Here is a 19259-nt window from a genome sequence, read left to right as displayed (position 1 = left end):
TTGGGTCAGAGGCATGCAGAGAGGCTTCCTACGCCTGGACTGGTGAGAGACAACTGTTAAATCTTCAGGAATCTGGTGACTGCTTATTAAATACAGCCATTCTTAAAAAATTAAACTGTATAAACTCACAAGTAAATAAACTATGTTTAAAAACCAAGGTAATAAACACTCAAAACTCTTCACTTCCTAATTGTTTGACCACATTTTGCTATAACCATGTTGCTCAGGTGGCGGCTACTCCATCTGTATGAATGCATGCACAATAATGACGTGCGACCGTAGGTCTCCCAACCCTGCATCCAAAGTCATCACAGGGTACCCACAAACCAGCGGTGCAGGGAGCATTTACACCACGGGAGCTGGCAAGCACATTTTCACTTGGAGATCCAGTTGTTAAACATTTACCACTGCACCACTGCCTCGCGTTAACTAAACAGCTGAAAAATACGGTGCTTGTGAATTAGCCCTGCCCTATGTAAAGCAGCTTCGTGTAGTGGAGAGAGCCCTGCATTGACTGGTTCTGCTAATAATTTCAGCCTATCATCTCTTCCCTCAATATCCCCCATTTCTTAGGCAAGCAAAAACATAATCCTGGCCATGTTATCCCATGAGATTATTGTGAAAACAAAAGTTCATGTTAATTCTTCAAAATCGTTCTGTGGTTTATGATTTTTGGTTTAATAAAAGGGCCTAGCAAAAGTGAACACTGTATACAAACACAAGGCATTGTTTCAAAGGATCGGGCAGTCTCGAGAGAAGAGTTAACAGATGTAGAAGTTGTGGTCTATTTATACAGTGGAATACTACTCAGCCATAATGAAGAATAAAATAATGCCATTTGCAGCAACATGGATGGACCTGGAGATCGCCATTCTAAGTGAAGTAAGCCAGAAAGAAAAAGAAAAATATGATATGATATCACTTATATGTAGACTCTAAAAAAAAAAAAAAGACAAATATACTTATTTACAAAATGGAAACAGACTCACAGACATAGAAACAAACTTATGGTTACCAGTGGGGAAAGGGGTAGAGGGAGGGCTAAATTGGGAGCTCAGGTTTTGCAGATACTAACTACTAAATATAACATAGATAAACAACAAGGTCCTTCTGTAGAGCACAGGGAACTATAGTCAATATCTTGTAATTACCTATAATGAAAAAGAATATGAAAAGGAATATATATGTGTACATGTATGACTGAAGCATTATGCTGTACACCAGAAGCTGACACAACACTGTAAACTGACTGTACTTCAATAAAAAAAAAATTTTTTTTTTAAAAAAGAGTTAACAGAAGTAAAGGCTTATTTTGCTATTTCCTTCACCTCAGCGTCTGGCTGGATGTGAGGTGTGCAGGACAGTGTTCAATGCCCATCTACACAATCTGTGCCCTTGGCGGGGAACACTTGATACACCAAAGCTGCTTTCGAGGTGGTACACTTTGGTTATGCTGGGATACTTGTGTGAATACATTAACTCATGGCTAAAACTAAGGGCTATTAATAACTCAGAATTTGACGTTAAGATTATTCATTGGTACGCATTTTTTTTTTCACACACAGAAAATGTGTGAACAAAATGTAAAGGGATTTATTTGGCACCAAATCCTGTGATCTGTTTGTTGGGACAAAGTGCTAAATGTCATCTTACTTTCCTTCCCAGTTCTCACTCTCGATCTGCAGCTGTGAACTGAGTTTGGGGCAGAGAGGGACAAGGTCCCCTCCTGATCTTTGCCCCCATGTGGCCATGAGACACGACCTGGAGTGGGCTGAACCACCTGCTGTGGACTGCAGACCCTCGGGGAGGGGTGAAATCATGGCAAGAAGTATCTGGTTCCCTTCCAACTCCCAAGGCTCTGTAGAATAAAGAATGACTATTTTTCAAATTCATTTGGACACCTCCATTCTGAACTAAACATAATTTCATTTCAAACTGTGTGGTTGCATCAGTCGACCTCTGGCCAAGGCTGCCTAACTGAAAGGCCTCAAACAAGGGCTGAAAATTAGCCCCAACTCTTTCCCACGAGCCATTTGTCCTACTTTGGGGCTGAGCCAGCCCTGCGAAGAAGTGGCACAATTTTTAAATTGATCCAAACCCTCTTTTACCTCCATTTCATACAGGCATATAAGTACAGCAGGGGCTTTCCACGTGTTCTCAGTCAACAGGTATTAATAAACAATTACCAGAGCAGTATGGGTGTCCAAGTATTTCTGCCATCAGAAAAAAGAGCTCTTTATGTCCAAAATCCCTGGGTGAGATTTTCAATTTATCTGGACCAACATTTCCAACTTCCCCGAGAACTGTGCGTGTGTGTGCGTGTGTGCGTGCGTGCGTGCATGTGTGTGTGTGTGTATGACGTGCGTATGACCTATGTGTATGTGTATGAATGAAGTTACAAAGGTCACCCCTACCAGAGGCCAGACTGACGCAATTTTGCCAGTCTCCATTCTTCCCTAGACTCTGGTGAAGTGTCTACCAACATCACGGTGGTTGTGGACCCACCCACACTCTATCAGTTAATTTTTGCTGCACCAGACACCCCCAAATTTATGTTAAAACAATTAACACTATTTCTCATGAGTCTACAGGTCAGCTAGACCAGGTCAGTAGGGGCCTCGTTTACATGTCCTGCGGTCGCTCCGTGTCAGCAGGGGCAACTGGGGAAACGCAGCCACGCATCTTCCATCATCCAGCTGGCTAGCCTGACCTTACTCACTTAGTGGTGGCCGCCACGTTCCCAAGAGCAGCGAGAGAGCGAGCCCTGATGTCCGAGCAGCTTGACAGCCTCTGCTGGCATCGGGTTTGCTAAAGTCCCTTTGGCAAAGCAAGTATCAAGTCCTGTCCAGAGTCAGAGCAGAAGGACACAGCCAGCCAAAGGGCATGGATAGAAACTGCGGCCGTGTTTACAAATGACTGTGCTCACTGATCTTAAAGACATTAAGGGAACAAAATCCTACTTCCAGTTTCCATTAGAGAAAAAGTACTGCTTCCTACTTGGCCTAACATTACAGCTGTGAAATGTAAACATTTCAGTAGCGACAGTAAGAAAAATAAAAAGCAGCAGGGAAAATAAATTTTCATAACATATTTCATTTAATTCAATCTAGCCAGTGTCATCATTTCAGTATGTAATCAGTATAAAGAATTGTGAGATATTTTTAAATTCCCTTTCTTTTTTTTCCTGCTAAGTTTTCCTGAATCTGACTGATTTTAGGTCACACTCAGTACATCTGAATCGGGACTGGCTCCATTTCAAGTGTTATAGTCACAAATAGTCTGGGCAGTATGACTCTAGAATGGAAACTTCATTTCTTTATTTTCATGAGAAAAGTGAGGTTCTGAGCAGATAAGTAGCTTTCCTGAGGTCACAGGGCTGGTAAGTGACTGAGCCAGGATTGAACCCAGTTTGGTTGGACACCAAAGGCTTTACTCTTTCTACTTCACCACAGTGGCTGCATCCTAGAGGGCACTCTTTGAGGACTGGGAGGAAGAACTTGAATCCCACCCCGGCCTTGGAGATGCAGACTCGATCTCTGATTTCCAAAGCCTTCCACGATCTAGCCTCTGGACATTCTTCAGAGCAAGAGCATGTCAATAATTTCTCTCTAATATTCCCACACAGCGTGCTGAACACCTCTTTCTTGGCGGACGTCAGAGGGAGGATCAAGACTGCTCAAAAGAAGGTCTAATGTTGCTCGGGACACTGGATGATGGCCTCTGAGGAACCCCTTCCTCTGAAAGGGAAGGCAGGCAGCTGGCTGACCACGTGACTGCCACGGGCACGGGGCAGCCTGGTACATCAGAGGCCCTCAATAGATGTTTTGTTGGAAGAAAGACTCAACTGTACTTCTAAATCAAGTTGAGCCCCAAGCAAGAAGGGCGTGACAGACTGCCCCCCGCCCCCCGCTCCCACCAAACTGATAAATGTCGTATATTGAAAGCAAATTCTGACTGTAACACTTGAGGCAGAATAAAAATACATATTTATGACTGATCATTAAAAACTTCTCAGTCTCTATTTTCCAACATTTTATCTGTTTTTCTATGTGAAGAGGGTATATTTTCTGACTCCTTTAAGTTCCTCTGGTGGAAAAAAAAAAAAGCAATTAAATACCACTTCACTTCTGATCCATCCTTTCCAAGATTTCACCTACTTTTCTGTTTGAAGAAAGTACATTTTTCAGCTCCTATTGTTTTCTTCTGATGAAAAACTGGGGCAGTTTTGGTTCTTGAGTAATTTTTTTTCCATGTAATTAAGCTGATGAGTATCCCATATGGAGTGGAAATAATTGGTTCCACGTATGCTGGTGTACTGGGCCCGGCGGAGGTGGAACTGTTTACATGTTTCTCATTTCCTTGTTGGAATTTTTAGACTTTGTGAGATAAAGATCTGGCAGACTTTTGAACTCTGTGAACATTACAGCCTTTGGTGACCACACTTGGCTGTATCCTGTTCAGATCACCGGGATTAAAGACGTATTCTACAGTTCTGTACAGAGCAAACTTTGCAGATGCCTACAGGGCATCCATTTCCTCTTGCCTGGTGCTGGCAGTGCCTTGCTTTCTGCCCAGGGACACTGCTGCCCCCATGCAGGTCTGGTGTTTAGGGAGGCTGACTCCACCTCCAGGTGCAGTGTGGGCTTGATGGGTCTATGAGTAATCCTGCCCCCTTGCCACAGAGATGAGTTTAAGAGTCTGGATCTTAGATTATCAGCAAGCAGCATTCCTCAGGCCAGGGGAATTAGTTTAGAAGCGGGCATGTGACAAAATTCTGGCCAATGAGACGAAATGGAAGGTTTGGTAGGAGTTTCTGGTTAGGAGGGTTTCTGATTTTAAGAGTAGGGTTGCTGGACAAGATGATCCCTCCTCTTATGGACTTTATTACAGCCAGACTGCAAGGCCAGGAAATGCTATGATCACCTTGTGGTCAGCCTGAGTAAGCTGCCAGCCCACAAAAGGGGAGACAGGGCAGCAAATCATAGAGAGGCTGATGGAACCACACCTGATGGCTACTCAACATCTGGACTTTTCCAGTTATGTGAACCAATAAATCACCCTTAGGGTATAAGCCAGTTGAAGTGGAATTTTCTTTTACTTGCAGCCAAAAGCATCCTACCAGTGTTGACAATTTTACCAAAGAAATGTGAATTGAAAAATGGGAACTCAGTCTTGTGAAAGATCAACATAAACATGAGCACATCTAGAAAATAAAATACAGGCTGGGACATAGCACAGAACTCCCCTCTTCCATCTTCCAAATAAAGAAATAAATTCAGAGTTCTGATGAAGCTTCTAAGCGGTAAAGCCAGAACAAGCAGCAAAACCCTAGATATCAACAAAAAGCTATACTCGGACCAATGCCTTCACAGAAGCCTGTGGGCAACTTGGTACCAGACCCCCCTTCACCTAATGCTAACAGCTAAGCCCAAGGCCTCCTACTCTTCTGCTGTAGTTCTTATAAAACACTTGAATAGAAAATAGTTCTGCATGCCTTCTGGTTTCCTACACAACATTCTGTCTTGATACCTTGCCATTTTTCTTTAAGTGATTTGCCATTTCTTTATGAGCAAATGGTTAAGAAGATCAGTCCTCCACTTCCCTAGACAGAAGCATGGTGCCCTGATTCAAACCATGCAGTCGTATTCCTTCTGAACATCACTGTCTATCCCCAAGCAATTTGTCAAGATATTTTCCTAAATATAGAGAGTTCTCCTGCCAAGAATTCTGGTGACAGTTGTCAGGCAATAAAATTGCAATCTCCCAACTATGAATGAAGAATGAATGAATGGTCTCTCCACTGATGGATGTCATCACATTGTAAAGATTCACTGGCACTCTTTTGAAGAATCTGCTGCAGGCTTGTATTATACTGCTACCACCATTACCTTTTAAAAGGACTCTGAACTTTCTGAAGTTTAATGTTAGAATGGAATCTTTTAAAAATTTTCCTCAATGTTGAACGATGGGTATAATATCATTATTTACCATGTAAGTATCATTGTGGAACATTACAAAGGGCTGGTAACATGGCCAGTGCCAAGTGACACTTGCCTAACTATTTAACCCTAGTTTCTTTTTAAAAATTGATTAATAATTCCACATGCATGGAGGATTTCAGAGGAGAACACACTCATTGAAGCCCAGGGTATTTAAGGAGATTTCAGCAGTGAGCCACAAGTTGGCCAGGTAGGAGTCAGAGAGGAGAGAGAAAGGGGAAAGGTATGACTGTCTGAGGGGATGGTGTGGACGTGTGTGTGGTGATGGTAATGCATAAAGCAGCCTTCGGAGAAAAATGACTCAGCCAGTCGGGCCAGAGCAGAAAATAATGGGGGATCCTTTTTAAAATGTAATGTTTAGAAAAATTTTAAAACTCAAACTAAGAATTCTGTATTGTCTTCCTGTGGGACTATGGGAGCCTCATCCCAGGCAAGGGAGAGGTGAGAACTGTAGGCCTTAAGAAGGTGAGTTTGGTGGCAGAGCACATGGCCCTGGAGGCCGGGGCCCATTTCAGATGAAATGAAGCGGTCCGTGTGCATTAGGGACAGTGTGACTGAAGGGATGGTAAAAAGAGTGGAAATGGTGAGCTGGTGGGAGACGTTAGGAAGACAAAGATTTGACCGCTCTGGGGACCAACTCGGTAAAGAAATCCAGATCAAGGGCGTCCAGAATGATTCTGAGGTTCACAGCCTCCATGATGGGTAGACAGATGGATGAAACTACCACTGGAAAAGTCAAGAAATGCAGAGAAAGGAGTCATCTATTAGATGAGAAAAGGGATTTTCTGATTACTGGATTAAGATGGAGGAACAGAAGGGGTGGGAGCGCATCTCCTTTCATGAACACAACAAAGTCACAACTAACGGCTCAACACCGTTGACAAAAAAGACTGAACCTACAGGAAAAGATCTTCTACATCTAAAGGCATACAGTAGGAACCACAATGAGATGGCAGGAGGGGCACACTCACGATATAATCAAATCCTATACCCCTGGGTGGGTGACCCACAAACTGAAGAATAATTATATTGCAGGGGTTCCCCCATAGGAGTGAGAGTTCTAAGGCCCACGTCAGGCTCCCCAGCAGAGGGGTACATCATCAGGAAGAGAAGCCCCCAGAGTATTTGGCTTTAAAGGCCAGTGGGGCTTAAGTGCAGGGGCTCCACAGGACTGGCAGAAAGAGACGTCACTCTTAAAGGATGCACACAAAATCACACACTCACAGGGACCAAGGGCAAAAGCAGTAACTTCACAGGAACCTGGGCCAGACCTACCTGCTGGTCTTAAGGGTCTCCTGGGGATGCTGGGGGCGGGTGCAGCTAACCCTGAGCACATAGACATGTTGGTGCACATATCGGGGAGTATTCATCTGCGTGAACTCTCCTGAGTCTGACATCTTGATTCAGTCATTAGCACCAAGACCCTGCCCCACCCAACAGCCTGGAGGCTCCAGTGCCAGGACACCTCAGGCCAAACAACTAACTGGGTGGGAACACAGCCTCACTCATCAGCAGACAGGCTGCCTAAAGGCTCATGAGCCCACAGCTGCCTCTAGACACGCCCCTAGACGGGACCCTACCCAGCAGAGGGGCAGGACCAGCCCTTCCCACCATAGGGTAGGCATTGGCCCTCCTGCCAGGAAACCTGCATAAGCCTCTAGTCCAGCCTCACCCACCAGGGTACAGACACCGGAAGCAAGAAAACTATGATCTGCAGCCTATGGAACAAGTCCACAAATGCAAGACAGATCCAACCCTGGGACCAGCTAGCCCTTGGGTGATGAGAGTGGGGTGCACTGCTGGGATGTACAGGACGTCCCCTACAGAGGGCCATTTCTCCAAGGTTGAGAAATGTGACTAACCCACCACATACATAAAAATACAAATAGAAATTTAGACAAGATGAGGTGGCAGAGGAATACGTTCCAGACAAAGGGACAAGATAAAATTGCAGAAAAAGAACTAAGTGATGTGGGGATGGCAATCTACCCAAGATGGAGTTTAGAGTAATGATCGTAAAGGTGATTAGAGAACTTGGGAGAAGAATGATGCACAGAGTGAGAAGCTAGCAGTCTTTAACACGGAGCTAGAAAATACAAAGAACCACCAAACAGAACTGAAGAATACTATAACTGAAATTAAAAATACACAAGAAGAAACCAATAGTAGACTAAATGAGGCAGAAGAATGGATCAGTGAGCTAGAAAACAGAGTCGTGGAAATTACTACCACAGAACAGAAAAAGGAAAAAAGAACGAAAAGAAAGAGGACAGTTTAAGAGATCTCTGGGGCAACATCAAGCACAATAATGTTGCATTATAAGGGTCCCAGAGGAGAAGAGGAAGAGAGAAAGGGCCTGAGAAAATATTTGAAGAGATAAAAGCTGAAAATCTCCCTAACTGGGGAAACAGTCACCCAAAGCCAGGGAGTGCAGAGTCCCATACAAGACTGACCCTAAGAGGAGCACACCTAGACATATTATAATTAAAATGACAAAAACCAAAGGTAAAGAGAGAATAGTAAAATTAACAAGAGAAAAGGAACAAATAACATAGAAGGGAACTCCCATAAGACTATCAGTGGATTTTTCAGAAGAAGCTCTGCAGGCCAGAAGGGAGCGGCAGGATATATTTACAGTGACGAAATGGAAAAACCTACAACCAAGAATACTCTATCCAGCAAGGCTCTCATTCACATTTGACAGAGTAATCAAAAGCTTTACAAAGCTCCACCAAACCAGCTTTGCAACAAATGCTAAAGGAACTTCTCTAGGCAGGAAAGAAATGGCCACTAGAAACAAGAAAACTATGAAATGGAAAAGGCAAACATACAGTAAAGGTAGGAAATCATCCACACACAAACTAGGAGGAAGGTTAAAAGATAAAAATGGTAAAAAATCATCTGTATCCACAATAAAAAGTTAAGGGATACACAAAACATTTAAAGATAAAATACAATATCAAAAGTAGTAATTGTTAGAGGAGGAGAGTACAAATGCAGAGTATTTAAAATGCATTTGAAATTAAGAGATCATCAGTGTTAAGCAATCATGGATAATAGAGACTGCTATACTAAGAGCTCATGGTAACTGCAAACCAAAAATCTATAATAGATATACACACAAAAAAGAAAAAGAAATCCAAACATAACACTAAGAGAGTCACCAAATCACAAGAGAAGAGAACAAAAGAAGAAAAGTGAAAAAAAGACATACAAAAACAAATCCAAAACAATTAACAAAATGGCAATAAGAACGTACATATCAATAATAACCTGAAATGTAAGTGGACTAAATGCTCCAACCAAAAGACACAGACTGGCTGAGTGGATACAAAAACTTGACCCATATATTTGCTGCTTATGAGAGACTCATTTCTGATTTAAAGAGACATACAGACTGAAAGTGAGGGGATGGAAAAAGGTATTCCATGCAAATGGAAATCAAGAGAAAGCTACAGTAGCAATAGTTATCTTAGGTAAATAGACTTTAAAATAAAGACTGTTACAAGAGACAACAAAGGACACTACATAATGATGAAGGGATCAATCCAAGAAGAAGATATAACAGTTGTAAATATATATGCACCCAATATATATAAGGCAAAGGCAAATGTTAACAGACATAAAGGGAGAAATTGGCACAGTAACACAATAATAGTGGGGGACTTAACACCCCACTTACATCAATGACAGATCATCCAGACAGAAAATCAATAAGGAAACACAGGCCTTAAATGACACATAAGACCAGTTGGACTTAATTGATACTTATAGAGCATTCTATCCAAAAGCAGCAGGATACACATTCTTCTCAAGTGCACATGGAACATTCCCCAGAATTGACCACATGCTGGGCCACAAAGCAAGTCTTGGTACATTTAAGAAAACTTAAATCACATCAAGCATCTTTTCAGACCACAACACTATAAGATTAGAAATTAACTGCAAGAAAAAACTGCAAAAAACATAAACACATGGAGGCTAAACAACAATATGCTACTAAACAACCAGTGGATCACTGAAGAAATCAAAGAGGAAATTAAAAAATATATAGAGACAAATCAAAATGAAAATACAATGATCCAAAACCTCTGGGATGCAGCAAAAGCAGTTCTAAGAGGGAAGTTTACAGTGATACAAGCTTACCTTAGGACACAAGAAAAATTTGAAGTAAACAACCTAATCTTACACCAAAATCAACTAGAGAAAGAAGAACAAACAAAACCCAAAGTTAGTAGAAGGAAAGAAATCATAAATATCAGAGCAGAAATAAAGGAAATAGAGACTTAAAAAAATAGAAAAGATCAATGAAATTAAAAGCTGGTTCTTTGAAAAGATAAACAAAACTGATAAACCTTTAGCCAGACTCATCAACAAAAAAAAAAAAAAAAAAAAAAAAGGGAGAGGGCTCAAATCAATAAAACCAGAAATGGAAAAGGAGAAGTTACAACTGACACCACAGAAATACAAAGAGTCATAAAAGGCTACTATGAGCAACTATACACCAATGAAATGGATAACCTAGAAGAAATGGACAAATTCTTAGAAAGGCACAATCCCCCAAGACTGAACCAGGAAGAAATAGAAAATGATGGAGAGACAAATTATCAGTACTAAAATTGAATCAATAATTTAAAAACTCCCAACAAACAATATCCTGGACCAAATGGCTTCACAGGTGAATCTACCAAACATTTAGAGAAGAGTTAACACCTGTCCTTCTGAAACTTTCCCAAAAAAATTGCAGAGGAAGGAACACTCCCAAACTCATTCTATAAGGCCACCATCATCCTGATACCAAAACCAGGCAAATATATCACAAAAAAGAAAATTACAGGCCAACATCATTTATGAATATAGATGCAAAAATCCTCAACAAAATCCTAGCAAGCTGACTCTAACGCTGTATTAGAAGGATCATACACCATGATCAAATGGGATTTATCCCAGGGATGCAAGGATTTTTCAATATTCATAAATCAATATGATACACCACATTAATTGAAAGAATAAAAACCATATGATGATCTCAATAGATGTAGAGAAAGCTTTTGATAAAATTCAACAGTCATTTATGATAAAAACTCTCAAGAAAGTGGGCAAAAAGGAACATACCTCAACATAATATAGGCCAAAGATGACAAATCACAGCTAACATCATACTCAATGGTGAAAAGCTGAAAGCGTTTTCTCTAAGATCAGGAACAAGGATGCCCACTCTAACCACATAGTTTGTGAAGTCCTAGCCATAGCAATCAGAAAAGAAAAGGAAATAAAAGGGATCCAAACTGGAAAAGAAGTGGTACAACTGTCATGGTTTACAGATGGCATGATACTATACAGAGAAAATCCTAAAGATTTTACCAGAAAACTACTAAAGCTCATCAATGATTCTGGTAAAGTGGCAGGATACAAAATTGATATACAGAAATCTGTTACATTTCTATACACTAATAATGAAATAGCAGAAAAAGAAATTAAGGAAACAATCCCATTTACCATCGCACCAAATAGAATAAAATATCTAAGAATAAAGTTATCTAGGGAGGCAAACGAATTGTACTTGGAAAAGTATAAGGCACTGATGAAAGAAAGTGAGGACAACACAAACAGATATATCATATTCTTGGATTGTAAGAATCATTACTGTGAAAATGGCCATACTATCCAAGGCAATATACAGATTCAATGCAATCCCTATCAATTACCGATGGTTTTTCATAGAGCTGGAATGAAACATTTTAAAAATTTTGTATGGAAACATAAAAGACCCCAAATAGTCAAAACAATCTTGAGAAAGAAGAACAGAGCTGGGGAATCACACTCCCTGACTTTAGAATATCCTACAAAGCTACAGTAATCAAAACAGTATGGTACTGGCACAAAAACAGACACATAGATCAACACAACAGGATAGAAAGTCCAGAACTAAACCCATGCACTTATGGTCAGTTAATCCATAACAAAGGAGGTAAGACTATGCAATGGTGGAAAGACAGTCTCTTTAATAAGTGGTGCTGGGAAAACCGAACAGCTACTTGTAAAAGAATGAAATTAGAACATTCTCTAACACCATATACAAAACTCAAAATGGATTAAAGACCTAACTGTAAGATCAGATACTATAAAACTCCTACAAGAAGACATAGGAAGAACACTCTTTGACATAAATTGCAGCAATATGTTTTTAAATCTGTCTCTCAGAGTATGGAAATGAAAGCAAAATTAAGCAAATGGGACCTAATTAAACTTGAAAGCTTCTGTGCTGCAAAGGAAACCATAGACAAAATGAAAAGACAACGTAAGGAACGGGAGAAAATATTTGCAAGCAATGAGACCAACGAGGGATTAATTTTCAAAATATACAAGCAGCTCACATACCTCAATATCAAAACAACAAACAATCCAATCAAAAAATGGGTAGAAGACCTAAATAGACATTTCTCCAAAGAAGACATAAAGATGGTCAACAGGCACATGAAAAGATGCTCAATATTGCTAATTATCAGAGAAACTACAACGAGGTATCACCTCACACCAGTTAGAATGGCCACCATTAAAGTCTACAAATGATAAATGCTGGAAACGGTGTGGAGAAAAAGGTACACTGTTGGTGGGAATGTAGTTTGGTGCAGCCATTAGGGAATACAGTATGGAGATTCCCTAAAAACTAAAAGTAGAGTTACCATATGATCCACCCAGTACTAGGCATCTATCCAGAAAAAACTCTAACTCAAAAAGATATCTGGACCCCAGTGTTCATAGCAGCACTATTTACAATAGTCAATACATGGAAGCCACCTAAATGTTCATTGGCAGATGACTGGATAAAGAAGATGTGGTGTATTTATACAATGGAATACTACTCAGCCATAAAAAAGAATGAAATGATGCCATTTGCATTATTCATATACATGGATGGACCTGGAGATTATCATACTAAGTGAAGTAAATCAGATAGAGAGAGACAAATATTATATGATATCACTTATATGTGGAATTAAGAAAAAGGATACAAATGAACATATTTACAAACCAGAAATAGACTTACAGACATAGTAAACAAATTATGATTACCAAAGAGGAAATTGGTGGGAGGGAGGGATAAATCAGGAGTTTGGGATTAACATATACACACTACTATCTATAAAATAGATAAACAACAGAAACCTACTGTACAGCACAGGGAACTATATTCAACAGCTTATAATAACCTATAGTGCAAAAGAATCTGAAAAAGTATACATATGTATATGTATATTTATAGCTGATCACTTTGCTATACACCTGAAACTAACAACATTGTAAATCAATTATACTTCAACTTTTTAAAAAAGAAATTTTTTCCCTGACAGACTAAGTTTGAGGTGTCAGGACAATGAGGCAGTGCTGCCCACCAGGCAGTTGGAAAGATGCAACTGAAGGTAAGAACTGTCAGGGCTGGAAATAAGGACCTGGGAGCTGTGGCCCCTATTCCTCCTTCCTTCTGAATAGAATCCCACCTGTGTTTGGGTTGCCAGGGCCCCAGTGGAGAGTTGGGTTGCCAATAAACCATGATTGGCCTGAGTCCAAATGTGGTACCTTGCTTTCCTTTGATTGGTCCAGGGGTGAGCATGTGATCTGATTCTGGCCAATGAGATTCCAGGGCTCCTGGAACGGATTCTCTTCCTGACAAAAGAGACCTCCAGGCTTTGCTTTCAACTCCATCCTTCCTGCTTGTGACCTGTCAGGAGAGAAGGGAGTTGTTGGAGCAGCATCTTGAGGGCTGTGGCTGACACACTGACAGTGACACAGGAGAAAGATGGTAAGAACTTTGGTCACTGGTGCCCTCGATGATCTGCTGAACATCTGGATTTGCCTATCTCCGGACTTCTTGTGACACAAAAGTTTATTAAATGTGTGTTATTTAAGTCACTATTCGTCGGAATTCTATTATTTTCACCTGAAGCTACCTCAACTGAAATGATGTAATGCCTGTGAGAGTGGATTGACTTCTGAGGAGACAGTATGAAAAAGACAAATCCTGGGGAGAGATACCCATGTTTCAGAGGTGGAAGCTTTTCATTAATTAAACTTTACAGTTTCCTATAAAAAAAAAAAAGCTACGTAAAAAACTTGTTTTAATCATGAAAAATACCCTCCCCCACACACCTACAACCTCCCTCTTGCAAACCATACTTTCCATCGAGCATATGCTTCAAAAGAAAGGTCAGAAAGGAGACGGGTTTCAGTGAGGAGCTTGAGGGAGGTGATGGTCCCTCTAACATGATTTGCTTCCTGTTGCTGAAACAGAGTCCCTGGGAGTGAGATTGTTTGCTCGGCAAGGTGGCTCATCCCTCTTTCTCCCTGGATGAATCTGAGAGTGGGAGGCCTCAGTCCTGGGATGGGTGGAGGAGCTCTGTTTACTCCCAGGGAGAGTGGCCAGCTACCTGAGAGGCCACAGGCTGGAGTGAGGGCTGACTCTCCGGGTAGCGAGAAAATGACCTGGCTCTTTGACTGGGGTGAGCAGTGTCCAATTCCGCCTGGGGGAGGAGGGGAGGTTATGACAGAGAAAGCTGTATCTATTCCACTAAGCAATTAAGGCCATTATTTTTCTTGAAAAAGCATTCTCTTAAGCCATCGAGGATAATTTAGCCCCATCTTGGCAGAACGGACTAATGGCTACTAATGGAGACATTCTTTCAATAAATGAAGAGGCACGAGAAAATTGCCAGACATTAAACACAGCCCCACGTGCCTTATCTGGGTCTATAATGGCCCTATCAAATGACCCAAGTGAAGGAAATGTGATCCTTCAGGGGTTAACGGAGTCTACTTCTTCAGTGCTATATAAATTCACTATTGGGAAAACAGCAATTCATTGGTCCATCCTAGGAAATGTTAAAAAATGGGGCCGTATCTCAAGTTAAAGGATGCATTTCCTTTCGGTAGACAGAAAATATGAAATAGAACCTCTGTGCACTGAGGATTTGTATAAATAGCCTTCTGAGCAGCAGAGCCCAAAGTTCTGTTTGGGTCTCTGCTCCTTGGAATTTTCAGCCAAGAAGTCAAAGAGTCTGTGTAATATGTTGTTAATCTTGTTGTTTTTTTTTTCCCCAGTACCATGCAGGGTGTTTTTTGTTGGTTGGTTGGTTTGGTAATTTTAAAGTCTATTCTTGGAAATGTTTCTTGGGATTCAAGTAATTCCTAGTACTCAATCTTGGGGGACACATCTTAAAATTTATACAGAATTCCAACAAATCAATAAGAAGAAGACAACCCCAAAGAAAAATGGGCAAAAGAAACATACTTAAGAAGAAATGGCCAACAATCATATAAAAAGATGAACAAGCTGTATTGTCATCTTCCGCAACTTGCTGTTTTCAATACAATGTCTACGGCTCTAAGTTCCATCCTTCCACGGTACTGTGTGTGGCAATGCTCATTTTCACGGCTGGAATAATATTTCACTGGGTGAGTATTCCACAACGCCATTCTCCCTACAATACATATAGCTTGAATTTCTATTTATAAAGCTCAAGAAGATAAAAGAGATTACAAAAAAATACACATCTGATGGCACTACTGAAAACCAAGTCATGATAAAAACAAGGTCTTCCCTTGGAAGAGGGGGAGGTTGACATTGGGGATAAAACAGGAGACATCAGTTTCCTATGGCTGCATAACCCACCACTGTGAAACTTAGCAGCGGCGAGCAAACCGATTATTGCTCATGAGCCTCTGGGTCAGGACTTTGGGCAGGGGTGGGTCAGCAGGGCTGGCTTGTTTCTGTTCCACTAGAACCAGCAGCTCTCTCATGGTGCTGCATTCGCTGGGCTGGGATGCAGGGTCAAGATGGCCCCACTCTCAAGGCTGGGTGCCTCAGGCCCTTTGCACGTGACTCCTGTCTCCATGCGGTGTCTCATCCTTCAGGCCCTCTTTTTCCACGTGGCCTCCAGCAGGATGGCCTGGGGCCTCTGACAAGGAGAAAGCACCCACGTAATACTTGAATCATTAAAACTTGATGGCAAATAAAATCTATTGCCTAATGAATGCAGTGCTCTGTGATTAAATACTTTTGGGAAATACTGCACGCAGCATCTCTTCCTAGAGATTCACTGTGCAAAAAATATGCTTGCTAAAAGTTCTGAGAGGTCCTGCAAGGAGTCAAAAGGAACATCCTTTTTAGTGAAAGGAGCTGGTGAGAAAGGCAGAGGACACACTGTCCCCCCCACCATCTGCTCTTTTCTCTAGGACTCCTGGAGGGAGGGCTGGCTTAGAGGAAGCTGGAAGGCTTGGGCCCACCTTATGAGAAACTCCTCACCCCATCCCCAGCTCTGCTCTGCCTGCCCCTATCAAAGTACAGCATGACTGCAGGTGGCTGTTTCTGACCCCCAGGCCTCCTGCACACATGTAAGGCCTGCAGGAGGTGGGTCACTGCAGAAGTCAACAGTGCGTCTCCTGGAATCAGGTCACCTATGTCTCTGCCCTCCCCGCTGCCCTGCCCTGGTCTTGAACTAGCTCACTTTCCTGACTCCTGCTTCTCGTTTGCTTTCACTCTGTGACCTGGTTTGATTAATTATTCCAGCCTATCTGGATTCGTGTGCCTGTAGTTTGGCCCTGATGCCTGGTGTCCGTAAGCTCCTTGGACTTTCTTTTCTTTCTTTCCTTCTATTTAATTTGAAAGTTAATCCATGCCGGTTTTCACAAATTCAAATAATACCCAAATGTGATAGCCTCGCCTTGTCTGTTCCAGTCCCACAGTCTACTGTCAATAGCTGTTCCCTTCCGGGTGATCCCGTGTTTATATAAACACACACACGTATGCATATATTTAAACAAAAAGGGTATCAGTATGTGCATATAGTGTGGTAACCTCCCTTCCATCTAATGTGGTATCATGTACCTCTTTCCAAGTTGGTACATACTGACTGAGGCAACTCTTCTTTTTTGTTTGTTTTGTTTTGTTTTTTAAGATTTTTACTCAAAGATTTTTTTAAATTGAAGTATTATTGATTTACAATGTTGTTAGTTTCAGGTGTACAGCATAGTCATTCAGTTATACATTTATGTATCTATTTTTTTTCAGATTCTTTTTCATTATAGGCTATTACAAGATACTGAATATAGGTCCCTGTGCTATACAGTAGGACTTTGTTGTTTATCTATTTTATGTATCTGCAAATCCAAAACTCCTAATTTATCCCTCCTCAACCCCCTTTCCCCTTTGGCAACCACAGGTTTGTTTTCTTTGTCTGTGAGTCTATTTCTGTCTCTAAATAAGTTCATTTGTATCACTTTTTTTTTTAGATTCCACATATAAGTGATATCATGATATTTGTCTTTCTCTGTCTGACTGACTTCACTTAGTATAATAATTTTCAGGTCCATCCATGTTGCTGAAAATGGCATTATTTTATTCTTTTTTATGGCTGGGTAGTATCCCATTGTATAAATATACCACAACTTCTTTATCCAGTCATCTGTCAATGGACATTTAGGTTGCTTCCATGTCTTGTCTATTGTAAATAGTGCTGTTGTGAACACTGCGGTACGTGTATCTTTTCAAATTAGCGTCCCTCTGGATAAATGCCCAGGAGTGGGATTGCTGGTCATATAGTAAGTCTATTTTTAGTTTTTAGGGAATCTCCAGACTGTTCTCCATAATGGCTGCACCAAACTACATTCCTACCAGCAGTGTAGGAGGGTTCCTTTTTCTCCACATCCTCTCCAGCATTTATTGTTTCTGGACTTTTGAATGGAGGCCATTCTGACCAGTGCGAGGTGGTACCTCATTGTCGTGTTGCATTTCTCTGACAATCAGCGATGCTGAGCATCTCTTCACGTGCCTGTTGGCCATCTGTGTGTAAGCTCTCTTAAGAGCCGCAGTCCTCGAAAATATGGAGGTTCCTTTATTTATCCAGCTGTTTCCCTCTCGATCAATGCTGACGTCACTCCTTACTGCTTTCTGCCATTGTAACCAGTGAGGCAGTGATTGTCTCATACACGGATCTGTGCACATTCATGCTAGAGTTCCGAGGAACGAGTTTCTAGAAGTAGTGGTGCTGCATCCTAGGGCTTGCCTGGCCTCCCCTGTCTCATCGTCCTCTTGACCCTGATGTCCTAGAGACCCCTGCCGTCACCTGCCTGCCTGCTCACACTATCCTGTCTAGGGCCTGTCTGCCCGGCTTCTTCCTGGAAATCAGTCCCTTAACACCTGCTCGCTGCAGCTCTGTGCAAGTTGCTCACATCAATGGACCACTATGCCCCAATAATAGCACTTGCCACGTTGTGTTACCATTATTTTTCTACTGGTCTAATTTCCCCACAAGACCAGAAATTTCCAAAGGCATCATCAGTGCCTGGCATGGGGCTTGGCACTCTGTGAATGAATGAATGAATGAATGAATGAATTCATTAGTAAATTTGACTGAATTCACACTGTGTGCTGAACACTGGCACTGCGGACAGACAGCTATTAATAAAACCAAAGCCTCTGCTCTTGGATGGGCGGAGACACCTGATAAACACATTATAAATCATCGGTCAGACGGTACGAAGGGCCATAAAGAGAAGTAGGCAGGGGGCGACGGTGGGAGAGATAGCTACAGTTCACAGCAACGTCTGAGCAGAGACGTAAATGAGGTGAAAGGCTGAGGTGGACTGTCTAGGAAAGAATATTCTAGCCACAAAGGCATGAGTGACCGAATGGGGGCCTGGCTGAGGACCCCCACACCCTGCTATCACAGGAGGATTTCCCACAGGCCAAAGGGATCCAAACTAAATTATCTCGGGGGAGCTCAGCATGAATGTCACTGCTTGCGGTCCCCAGGGAGAAGAGCAGGTGCAGGGGGCCGAGGGAGTGCGTGTAGGGAGGGCAGGGGGCAGGACTGGGCAGAGGGGAAAGCTGGGCTGCAATGCAGTCTTGGGGTGGGAGGGGTGTCCGTCAACCCTGGTGAGCTCTGGTCTGGACGACCCTTCAGAGTGGGGTGAACTGGGGTGAGGGGCTGGGCCTTCACGCCTCCCCTCAGTCAGCCATCAGACACTGGCCACCGCGGGAAGAGGCAGGGCCTTGGGCACAGCGGCCCTTCTCAGCCATCACCATCCCCAAAGGGGTCAGCGCTGAGGCGGCCCTCCCAGCAGCTGAGGGGGTGGGGCCTCTGCTCCTGAGGGGTTTTCCTCAACGAGACAAGGTGGCCTGTCAGGATAAGGAACACTGCAGGCTGAGGGCTGCGGTCAGGGGGCCCTGGTTCTCAGCCTTGCTGCTTGGGAGAGAAAGGA

At 42.2% G+C, this 19259-nt stretch overlaps 1 protein-coding gene across 1 annotated transcript in view; it reads right to left on the bottom strand.

Moving 5' to 3' along the window:
- Nucleotides 1-19259, bottom strand: part of ANKRD28 (ankyrin repeat domain 28) — a 221600-nt gene that overhangs the window by 200524 nt on the left and 1817 nt on the right. Inside the window, exon 2 of the mRNA XM_074372036.1 lies at nucleotides 13581-13722. Coding sequence (XP_074228137.1) covers nucleotides 13581-13706 — 126 coding nt within the window. The 5' untranslated portion in view covers nucleotides 13707-13722. The remainder of the gene's footprint in view (nucleotides 1-13580; nucleotides 13723-19259) is intronic.

The sequence above is a fragment of the Camelus bactrianus genome, chromosome 1, assembly GCF_048773025.1.
Source record: "Camelus bactrianus isolate YW-2024 breed Bactrian camel chromosome 1, ASM4877302v1, whole genome shotgun sequence".
NCBI lineage: Eukaryota > Metazoa > Chordata > Mammalia > Artiodactyla > Camelidae > Camelus > Camelus bactrianus.
The sequence above is the reverse complement of the archived record's forward strand: the minus strand, read 5'-3'. Positions and strand labels throughout refer to the sequence as shown.